Here is a 12,595-nt window from a genome sequence, read left to right on the forward strand (position 1 = left end):
TGGCATAGTAATTGGTCAACTTCACTGTCAGCCCGATTGCTCCTCCATCTGTCTGACAATGTGTTCTAACAGCGGTTATCATTAGTCTCTCTCTCTTCTGCCGTAGGTAGTTTGACCCTCTACCCCGATCTCTCCTTCTGTAGTTTGATATAGCAGAGGGACCAGACTGAGAAATCACAGCAGGTCATGAAAATACTCGCTCCAGGCAACACAAGGCCTCATTCTCTTTCTCTCCATCTCATTTCTCTGCTCTAATGTTATCGACTCACAGTACTTTTTGGTCTTTCTTGTTCTTATCTGTCTTCCTTCTCTTTGTAAATGTTCTCACATATATTGTATTGTCTTAAGCACAGTTCAGACTGGTTTCAAATGCAATTTGACACCAAATGACCTCTATATGTTTACACAATTTAAAATAGCTGTTTTCTATTTGAATGTAATGTATTCCTGTAATGGCAAAGCTGAATTTCCAGCATCATTACTCCAGACTTTAGTGTCACATGGTCCTTCAGAAATAATTATAATATGCTGATTTGCTGCTCAAGAAACAAAGTTACCAAGAAATGTGAACTAATTGTCTTGACCTCTTAAACTAGTCCCATCTGAAAATTAATATTGGCTCATTTTTCTACTGTTCTTTTGAGAAACTGTTCTAAACACTGCTGATATTCCACTTTACTGCTAAAAAAGAATGCAGATTTAGGAACAGAACCCAATACTGGTTTTGTAATCTAAACCATTATGACTTGAAATACCTATCCTGCTGCTCTCTGATCAGACGGTAGAGAAAGTCCCCACTGCTGTATGAATGCCTCACTACTGGAGACCAGCTGCCATTGATTGAACACAGCTGTGAGCCGTAACCAATGGACTGAGAGGAAAAGAAAAGAGGGTGGTGGGTGAAAAGGGTTTTTTAATTATAATCAGGAATATAATCATTACATCAGCGCTCTGATTGAAGAGCAACTCAGGAGGTGCCGACACACATGCACACACACACACACACACACACACACACACACACACACACACACACACACACACACACCGGAGCAATTTAAATCCCAAACATACCTTATCAAATCCAGTCACAGGATATTGCCCGGCCGCGTCGTCTCAGAGAGCCAGTCGGTTCACTCAGGGCCATATTGGGAAAACCCCTGAGACGCTTTTTTAGGTAGTTAATAAGCATACAAATGCAAATTAACAAGTGCAGCTTCTACTTGAATGGGGAAAGTCAGAAATCTCCAAATCTATTTTTCAAGATTGTGTTTCAGTAACAAGCAGTGGTGTCAAATCTTAGCCTGGCAAGCCAGACCTACATCAAGATGTTAGGTCTGGCAACTCACCATTGGCACGGCTCAATCCGAGGGGCGGGATAAACGGCTGTCTTTCAAATTCCCTCTGCACGCAATAGGATAGCGCTACAACCAACCAGAGCGTTTTCCCACCAGCGGAGCTAGTAGATTAAACTTTTGCCGTATCTGGTCGGCAAAACTACGAACACATCTTTTTTAAGAATGACTTAAGTGCCGTTCTTTGTCCTTTTCTCAAAGAAAAGCTTAAAAAAGTTATATTGGGTGTTACGTTAGTATGTCAATTCCTTGACGTGTGTTGGAGTTAAACCGAAGGGATAGTCCAAGTATCATCTCTAAAAAAGGGCAATAAGAACAGTCCAATGCAACTTGTGTGCTATTTTCTAAGTCTAATAAAGCCATACTATAGCTTTGTGTTAGGCCAGATCTAAATGTGAGTCATTGTTCACTAAACATCGTGTTATGTTGTATGTTCAGAGTCTCCTCCAGTAACCCCACACTTTGAGAACCACTGCACAGACTATACATACTCGTGTACACTTGTTTTGTTGAATTGTACCTTTGCTATTTGTTATCAAGCTGAGTGATTGAGTGACACTGAAGGAATAGTCCATACAGAGTTAGGTTAGTCCATTTTTTGACTGAGAATGCTGACACTTGTATTCTTTAGAGAAGCCATTCCTGACAGATCAGGGTGCACACTTTGTTTGTGTACTAAGATACACAATTTTAATCCCTTTTAGAAGATGGAAGTCTTGATTTAACAACCAGCTCTGTTTATAGGTGTCACCAGTGACTAAATGCGAGCTGCATTATTTCCTGACTGAAGAGCTTGCTCAAACATGAGGATTATCCAAGATTCCAGAACATATTTTTTAATCCATGTACATTTTTAAGGGGATTTCCACTGTTTACCGTTTAATTGATTTGACACCCATGACAGTATTAGATTTGGAAGCTTCCAAATGCTTATGGAGGCATCCGTTGAGTTATAGTCTCATGCATGCTCAATATATAGTGGTTACTTAGTTGTTGGATGTTCTGTCATCCTAAAATTAGCTGGAAACCTTTGCAAACTGTTGAATGCATACACATTGGATTTCTATTAAAACTTTTAACTGTAGATACTGCCCTTTCAATGAGAATATCAGTTGATGCATGTACAGAATATGCACTTTTCTATTAGTTAAGGCACTTACACACAACAGCAACTCTTATGAAGTTTGTTCTTTAGCTGACCCAGAATTAAAAATACAGGTTTATATCAGCTGTGGAGAATTTGGTCTCTCTCCATTCAGTTTAGAATTGTACTTGTTTGCCTGTTATGTACATACATACACTTTAAAGACAACATTATTGGCATCTGTGGTTACATGAAGAACCTGTAGCATCCATAGAACCGTTCCATTCCACAAAAGGTTCTTTATAGTGATTAAAGGTTCTTCTGATTAATACAGTGCTTTTTGGGAACCATTAATGGTTCTTCAATGGCATTGTTGCAAATCTTTAGAATCTTTTAGAATTTAGTCAGATTGCATTGCAGCAAAATTTACAGTTGTATCATTTTTATGGTCGCATGAAGAACTTTCACTTTTGCAAATCCTTGATTTTTTTCCTGCATCGTTGACATGCACCGTTCTAATTTAAATCAGATTTCCAGGATTCCCTTCTGAAAACGGTCATTTGCAGACGACCTTAATATCAGTAGCTTTGTTAGCATAAACATATTTTTAGTCAAGTCAGAATTACTTTGTGGTAATTGACTAATGCAAAATCCTCAAGATTTCTCACATTTAATTATATTTTATTATATTCCTGACCTTTTAAACCTTGATGAGAGTGTTGTTAGTGCATAGAAAGGGATTAGCATTTCTGCATTCATTAAACTAAATATGCCATTCGCAACTCCACTATGATCTCTCACATTTTATGATTAAATGTCTGTCTTCTGTTTATAACCAAAGCATGACTAAAGTGTCTTATGCTTGCCTGGTTTAGCAACCCCTTATATCCCCAAGAACACTCGAAGATTTGTATTTCAGGTTACCCAAGTGCAATCTTTCTGAGAGGTAATCATTTTACATTAGATATGCTTTTACATCTTCATAGTAACTTATCTATATTCTGATAAAATAGGATGAGAAACTAGATTTGACTGCATCGTGAACGTGTTCTGTCTGCATTGCAGTCACTGCATAAGACTGAATCCAAAAGTACTATATAATGCCAAGCCTTGTTAAACAGCAAAATATTGATTATAACTTGGAGTTAATTAGTGATGGACTTACTGTGCCAAGCATCTGTTGTTTTGGTTCTCTGTAAGGAAATTTCATAAATTACTTATTTTGATGGAATTTTTCACCCCAAAATGAAAAATCTGTCTTCATTTACTCACCCTCATGTTGGTCCAACTCTGTTATTGAGAAATCTTTCATAAAAGATGAAATGGGATGAAAGAATGTCCAAGTGGATGCTGAGAGTTAATGATGACAAACTGTTCGTTTTTGGGGAAACTTCCCTTTACCATCAGTGTAAATTGCCATTGTACTTGTGTAAAAGAACATATTTGGTAACACTTTATTTTACAGTGTCCTTGTTACAAATGTTACATGCACTTACATATGTTAATTAATATAATTCAGAACTTAAATGTATAATTACACTGTAACAAGGACACCTTAAAATAAAGTAACCACATTTCCAATGTGAAACATATTGGGTGGCATAATGGAGCCACATTGAACCTAAGTTTTCTGAAAATATGACGAAATAGCTAATTGAATATTGGTTAACATTATCAAGGGGAAGTAATTACTTTGCGACTGCTAAAAATTCTGCTATATTTATTATGAATGTGTGTATCATGAATGAATTTGCGGCCATGTCATTATCATGTGACCTACTGGCATCAGTTGCATAGCTTCACTGTCATTCATAAATTATATCTCGTGGGATCATGGGATAGTAAAGTGTCCATCGTATGCGCACTTCAGAATCTCGCCGGATGAAGTAGGTCATCCGGGTACTTTTTGCCTTCTCTTTTATGAGTACTGTGAATTTGGATTCTGTACTCATAATTAAATGTATTTTGAGATGTTCCTTTTCTTGTGGCATCATGCAACATTATGAAATATTAAAATTGCTTTTTCATCTCATCTTTTCACAGGAGATTCAACATGGCCGCTGCTGTCATCTTACAAGTTTGTTGCATCCTGGCTTGAACGCGCCTGCGTTCTTCCTCGAGTGCTCTAGAGTGCATGATGTAAATGCATTCCGACTGCCTTTCGAAGATGAACGACTGAAATATGAACCTCATTCAAGCTTTCTGGACCTCCGGTCCGACGTCTGATTAAATCAAGCCCCTCAAACGACCATCGGAGGGGGGGAATAAGGAGTAGAGGTGGTGGAGCTGGTCGGTGGTGGTGGAGGACGAGGAGGTGGAGGAGGAGGGGGGTTTGGAATCCATCTATACCCTTTGGAATATACCATTTGTGGAATATCACTGTGTATTTGGAATATTGCAGAACTTTGGGAGTTTCGCTGTAGTTTTTGGAATCATTTCGGATTATTAGGAATTTCGCTCCTGTTCGCAGTCATGAAGGTGAACCCAAGCTTTTGTTTGTGTCCTGTACTTTTGTGCCTGTGTTTTCTGGAGAGGGGTTATGAGGCGAGCCATTTCACCCCAGCCAAAGTCATTTCCAGGAGCCACAATGCAACTCGCAACCATAACCTGACTAAGGACGGGGAAACAGAGGTCCACCATCGGCCAAAGCGGGGATGGATATGGAACCAATTCTTTGTCTTAGAGGAACACATTGGTCCAGATGCACAATATGTAGGAAAGGTAAGCATATTTCCTCTGGACATTTTTCAATTGTCTTATTTTAATAAACAAGCTACAGTTAGTCCAAAATGCCGCCGCTAGAGTTCTTACGAGATCAAGAAAATATGATCATATACTGTAACACCGATTTTATCATCACTGCATTGGTTACCTATAAAGCTCCGTATTAATTATAAGGTATTGCTACTGACTTATAAAGCCCTAAACGGCTTAGCTCCAGTCTTTTTAACGGATCTTCTATCACCCTATAATCCATCGCGCTCTTTAAGATCACTAAATTCAAGGCTTTTGGTCATACCTAGGATATCCAGAACCACCAAAGGAGGGAGAGCATTTTCACATTTGGCTCCAAAACTCTGGAATAGTCTTCCTGATACTGTTCGTTGCTCAGACTCGCTCTCCCAGTTTAAAACTAGATTAAAGTCGCATCTCTTCAGCCAGGCATTCATATAATCCTACAGTTCAAACTACAATCCGGCCTGTAGCTCATAAATGCCAGAGGAGAACTGGCCCCCGACTGAGCCTGGGTTCTCCCAAGGTTTTTTTTTTCTCCATTAGGTCACTTGATGGAGTTTTAGGACACCATTAGGTCACTTGATGGAGTTTTTCGGTTCCTTGCCACTGTTGCCTTTGGCTTGCTCAGTTGGGGATATTTTGGGGATATTTAATTTAATTTGATCAATCAATAAATTCCTCTTGAAACAAACTTTGTTGTATTATTTTAATTTAATACTGTGAAGCTGCTTTGATACAATCTGTATTGTGAAAAGCGCTATACAAATAAACTTGACTTGACTTGACTTGACTTATTTTGTAATTGTTACAACCCACATAACTTTATGTAACACAGCATGTAACATCAAAGTTTTTGATTCCTACTATCCCTGCTGGATATATATACTTGGTCTTAGCTAGTATAAGTTCATCTACCTTATTTATTTATTTATTTTGTTTTTATTTTAATGAAATTAATCAGAGAGCAGAGAATTTGTTCAGTTTACTTTCCTGTGTTGTTTTTAATATATGATAGTCTTTAGGTTATGTCACAGCCATGAATAATGATTTGCTGCTTGCTATTGGACCATAAATTAGAGTGCAGGATGAGAAGAAAAGAAAAAACCCGCTAAAACAAGCCTAAGCTGGTTTAGCAGGCAAGTTTTAGAGGGGTTTTGGCCACTTCTTCAGATGGTCAGGCTGGGAGACCAGCTGACCAACCAGCTAAACACCAGCTTGGCCAGGTTGAGAGACCAGCTTAAACCAGCTAAGACCAGCCAGATATGTTTTTCTTCTTCTTCAGCGGAGTCTTTGCTTTGTTCTCCTGGAAGGGAAGGACTTTAATGAGTATATCTGCTAAAAGGTATTTTGGTTACTTCAGGAGTACACTAGCATACTGTAGATGACCTCAAATCTAATAAACAAGGCAAAAAATACTATTTTGATTTGAACCAGCCCAAGGTTGTTTGGTGGTCTTAGCTGAATTGAGGTGGTTAGTTGTCCTAGCCTGGACAGCTGTGCTGAGCTGTCTGTAACCCCTGTAGAACCACATAGGAAACCAAATAGACCAGCCTGACCATTTTTGGCGGCCTTTAAGCCCAGCACATTGTTCTTGTTGTTATTGGTGTCATTTTTAACAGGGATATAAACAGCAGTCTAAGATAATGTTGAAACATTTTAGACCCTCATGAACAACATAAATTTGTAAATCAAGCAAGTGACCTTTTGCTCTTTTTCTGACCTTATTCCATCACTTGTCTGTACCCGCTGGCCTTGATCGATAACATCTTTGCATGGAGTTAGCTTAGTACAGCAAAACAGCAGCTCAGAACTGCAGCTTGACTTATTGGTTTGTGTTTGAGATTTGACAGCCTTCATCATTTTAGCTAGAAGTCATGCCGGTTCTCCTGTGTTTGCCTCATGGGCTTGTCGATCTTGTGAAACATGAATGTTGTGCCTGTGCCAAATAGCAAATAGGGCCATGAATCTATTAGCATTAGCAAGTCAGTCTGGAATGAGCGTGGAAACTTTTGCAGTGACCACATTTGAGTGTATTTTACTAGATGAATGATATAAGCTACTTTATTTAATTATTTTATTTTCATACTTGGAGATCTTTATGTGGATGATCCTCTTAAGATGACGAAATGTAATTTTCAAATAACGTCTTTGTTTTCATTGTAAGTGAAACACTAATAATACAGACCACTGCTTTTTATATTTGTGTAATTTTTTACTAACATTTCCATCCAGAATGTCATTGAATTATTAGACTTGGAAAATATTGGAAACACTGTATTTACTGTCCACATATATTTCAGTATTTTCATAAATTGGCCATGATTTATATTTGTATTTTATGATTATTTAATTTTTCTAACAATTTAAAATAAAATGAGGAAAATTGTCCTGCAGTGTATACACTTTATCTGATTGGGGTCTATTTACATTTCTACATTACTTATACTACTTATATTATTTTACATTGTATTAGTGTTTTGAAATGCACTAGAGAAAAATAAAAGAGAAAAAATGACTGCAAGATATTAAAGCTACACACTTCTTGAAAAATTGAGAATCACGATTTTTTTGTTTAAAAAAGAGATCACAATTCTCCCACGATTCTGAACAGACAACTAAAAAATAGCATGCAATTTACTAGAGGTTGTAAAAAAAAAGTGAATTGCTGCAGTCTATTTAAAATGTTTATTTAATCTCATAAACACTTCACTTGTTTCATTACAAGATGAATCAGCAGTTTTGAACAAATCTCTTGAATGAATGATTCAATGACAAACACATTTTTAACAGTAATTTGTCGCCACCTACTGGTGGAATGATGTAATCAATACAACCGTCATTTGAAGTACCATATTACTTTCAAAAGGTGTTTTACTCTATTTTGATCTCTATCGTAGATATCAGTGTTTATATTCGAACTATAAACTTTTATCCCATAACTTTCAGTGATCATATGAGTATTTGTAGCACAGAAATAACAATAGGCCCACTGTGTGTTTCATGCATATACATGACAACTGCTCTCTCTGGCTCAGCGGCAGCACCAACGCATATCTGAATGTTCACTGTGATCGTACTCGTTAAAGGTTTAAAGCAGCACTCAGTAGCTTTGGGATTTCTTCGCTGTATTCTCGCTTTTTGCTTGCAGGTTTCTCTCTAGAGCTCCCCCACAGCTTCGGAATAGATATTTGACAACACTGTTGTAAAAACTCGTTGGTGATTCTCAGACACCAGAGGCCGTGCTTCATTCGGGTTCGGACAGCGTGAGGGAGCGCAATAATGACAACATTTTAGCAGATTTCTTTTGGCCGTAAAGCAATTGTTTACATCGCGAGACCTGATATCACACGAGACTTCCTGACGCGGCGGCCGGCGGCCCGCCGGCTCAAAGTTGCAAGTGCGTATTTTCCGCTCACGGGCACCAGGGGGGTGCGAAACGACCACCATTCAACCCGAAATAAGTAATATAACCATTCCAATGACTCCGAAGCTGTTCAGTTAAGGTAAAAAAAAGTTACTTAGTTCACCTTTAATATACAAAACGGAATAATTGTCATTCAGGAATGAGATCACATGGGTGTTTGAATCGAAATCACAATCTTTTAACGATTAATCGTGCAGCTCTACAAAATATATGCCTTCCCTTATACAAATACAGTATATACATTTTATTTTGGAATCTATTTGTCAGCTATGAACAGATATTCAGTATTTCCAAAACCTATCCACATAACAGAAGAAGCTCAATGAAAGACACACTGCCACTGTCCTTGAGCTCCCAGTACTCAAAAACTGCATTACGCATCGTAAATTGATTCAATAAACGTTGTTTAATGGGTACTGTGAGACTGTTAGCAGGGGGCAAAGCTCCATCCCAGTGTCCTCCTTTTATTCTCTTTGTGTATCGTCTCTCTCTCTCTTTCTGAAGCGGAGATTGATTCCACAGGCCATGTCCATGTGCTTTACGTCTCTCTACTGAAGCGTTGTACAATGAGGCCGTAGGAAGCTGGGTAAGTTGTCTGTGTAACGTTTGGTTTCTCTTATCTTCAGAAATATGTAAATGTGTGGCGGTTGATCAGTATGCAGGGTACTCAAGCATAGGGTAATGCAGGGAAAAGAGAGACAGACGTGCAGACAGAGAAAGACAGAAAAAGAGACAGACATTATTACTTGCTGCCTTCAAATCATGTTGGAATGATTGTATTTATGAGGTGAGCGGTCAGGAAAGACACCAATACATTTGAAATGAGCGTGTTTATCATAACTGGAGAAAGATATCCATTAGGATTCACATGCTCGCAGTTGCCCGGCTAGCAAAGGAAGTATGCGATTTGAAATCTGCCAAAAAAAAAAAAAATTATATATATTATTTTTTTCTCGTAAGCTTTTAGTTATGTACCTTTATTTTGAAATAACTTTCAAACAGCTTTCTTATTGGTTGTAACTGCTAAAACATCTACTGTAATATAATTAAATATTTGCAATTAATGTGTTGCTTTAAAAAAATAAATTAAAAAAATAACTTTGTGAATTGTCATTTACATTTACAAATTTAATTTACATTGAATTATTAAATCAAGTTGTTTTTGATTGCAAGTTGTAATTGTGATGGTTGGCTATATATTTACAGTAGTTTGTACACAGTTTTTTTATGTACCCATTGCTGGTGAAGAATAGTGATAACATGGCATAAAATACTTCTAATTTAGCTGGTTTATGAGGTGACACTTATTTGCCATCATTTTCTGGGAATAATTTATAAGAAGCATGAAATACATATAAAGCATAAATTAGTCCCAAAACCATCCAAGCAAAATTAGAATGCAAATCTCAGCATAATTCTGACTTCTGAGCTCATAAGTACAAACTTCCCAGGAGGACTTGAAGGCAGCAATGGAAAATTGCCTCTGTGTGAGAAAATCCAGAGGTACAAAAATGCATTTTTAGGACAAGGAAATGAGGGGAAAAAACGGTTTATATTTTTACATCTTCATGTTAACTTTAAGCATGACAGGGAAATTGAATGCATAAGATAGTGATTTGCGCCTTTCTGAGCTTTTATATTGAGTAAAACTGTATTTTGTCTGTTCAGACTGATAAAATGGCAATATTAGTGTGGCATTGAAATGCTTGAGTGAACTTTAAAGAGGCCATGCTCTTTTTCAAAGTCTTGATTATTGCAGTCTACTAGAATAGGTTTTCTTGAATGGTCAAAAACACATTATTTTTCACATATCTTACATTGTTGCAGCACCTCTCTTCCCAGTCTCTATGAAGCCCCTCCTTCCAAAAAGCATAATGTGCTGTGACTGGTCGGCTGGAGCAGTGTGTTGTGATTGGTCAACCCCTTTGAGCGTGTTTTGAAAATGTCACGCCCCTTACAATGACTGTGAGTTTCAACTAGGGCTGCGTTCCAGTCCACTTTTAGACATGCACTTGCGAACTTCCCTAAGCACTTCCCCTCGGGGGAATCCCTGCCACCATTTTGAAGTGCGTTCCACTTCGTGAAGTGGACGAGGGAAGTTTATATGGACAGACCCTCGTTCCCTCGATTTTGCGAGTCTACTTCATAAGTACACTTCAGGCACCTATATGTCCCACAATGCAGTACGATTGTGACGTCACCACAGATCTTGTCTAATCACCACCACAACAAACAACTCTATGATAAATTATTTTTTTTTTTTTTTTTTTTAATTTAAAACAACCCAAATACACCTATATACATTTGGATGCTGAATTAAACAAATTATAAAAAATAAATAAATCATAAATCATCCAAGTGATCAAGGGCTTAGGACGTTCCAATTCAGCCCATTGCAGTTTCCACCAGTAGTGTGCACTCGTGCAACGTAAGCAATGACGTACATCCGAGTGAACGAGACGGAGGGAAGTTAGTGAGTGAAGGGCATGACAATTTTGGACTGGAACGCAGCATAGGGCTGCACAATTACTCGCAATGAAACCGCACACGATTTGACAAAGGCTGCAATTATTTTATGCACAGTTTGTCATTGCAGCACGGTTGATCGGTAGTAAACGCTTCTCCATCTAGAGGGCGCTCTCACGCAGACTCGCCAAATATGCCCGCAGCAGAAGTAGATATAAGTAGTATATGTGCGTACTCATTCCAGGAAATCCCTATTGCTTCAGCTGAATAAACAGAAGATTGAAACGCTTTGATTAAACATGACTAATAAACACACGACTGCCATATTCTGTGTAAGTCATCTCACAGAAGGATGCTCAACTGTCGTTATGAAGTGTGATTAGAGTAAAAGCATGTTATTAAATGTTGTCTTTTGTTGGACAAGAGGTTCATAAATGCTTCTCATGTTTGGAAAGCTGTTAAACGAGTGTTGCTTTTTCAATGCACGTTATAAGTGACTCAAACTCGTAGTGCTTTCAGATGGAGCAGCGTTTACAGAACCGTACATCAATGACAAGCTGCGCATAAAAAATTATCAATTTCAAAATCGCGATAAGCCAACTCGATTTAAGTGCGATTACATGGAAATTGTGATTATTCGCGCAGCCCTAGTTTCAACACACTACTAACACAACCATGCCATGCCCCTTTTTTGTGCATGCCTTGAGGGATATTGTTACAGGTTCATATTCCCGGAAGAAAACTCAAGACTACGATGGAGGCGTTTCAGGGAATTCAGAAACAGTGACACTAGGCGCTTCCATTACAGATTTGCACAAAACTTTCGCGATTTCTTTTCTAAATGTCGACAAACAACTATTGCAAAATGACGGCGGTTCCATTAACCGATGTTATGCAATTAAAACTACATTTTTTATTCTCGCGATAAGTAAAATCATTCCAAAAACCGTGGCAACGGACGTTGGTAGGATTATGTATATCCCAGCCACTGCACTAGCCATTATTATTAATTGAAGGAGATGTGTGTTTTCCAAGCATTAATGGTAAGGAACGACCCTTATTATAGCCTACTTGTGAGCGGCACATATGAGGTGTTTCTGGGTGTTTCTCCCTCATATCTGCTTCGAGGTCTTGATTGTGGTATTTATTTGAGGTTTAGAATCCATTATTCCTGTAATAATTTTGTCTTTAAATGAATTTAATAAAGAACTCTGTCTGGTATTATGTCCAAACACACCGCGTCATCTACGTCAGGTGACCTGTAAATGCGCAAAAACTGTTTCCATTGCAGTTTTGCGAAATATTTCTTTTTCGAATTGCCTGAAAAACCACCTCATGCGAGCGTAAAAACTTTTTTGCGATAAATGGGGAGTTTTTGCGAAATTGACGTGTTTCCATCGGGCATATTTTCAATTCGAACTTTCAATTTGCGCAGTTTGAAGGGTAATGGAAACGCGGCTACTGGTATAGAGAATTACTCATTTTGGAGTGACTTTGTGCTTTGACCTTTTCAGATCTTTTTCATGCTCA

General features: G+C 38.1%; 1 protein-coding gene across 1 annotated transcript in view; it reads left to right on the forward strand.

The window, feature by feature from the left end:
- The window catches only part of LOC309485224 (cadherin-18), a 112,782-nt gene that overhangs the window by 17,547 nt on the left and 82,640 nt on the right, over window positions 1-12,595 (forward strand). Inside the window, exon 2 of the mRNA XM_082152004.1 lies at window positions 4,483-5,160. Coding sequence (XP_082008130.1) covers window positions 4,912-5,160 — 249 coding nt within the window. The 5' untranslated portion in view covers window positions 4,483-4,911. The remainder of the gene's footprint in view (window positions 1-4,482; window positions 5,161-12,595) is intronic.

Source organism: Leuciscus leuciscus, assembly GCF_965113295.1.
Source record: "Leuciscus leuciscus genome assembly, chromosome: 21".
Classification (NCBI taxonomy): Eukaryota; Metazoa; Chordata; class Actinopteri; order Cypriniformes; family Leuciscidae; genus Leuciscus; species Leuciscus leuciscus.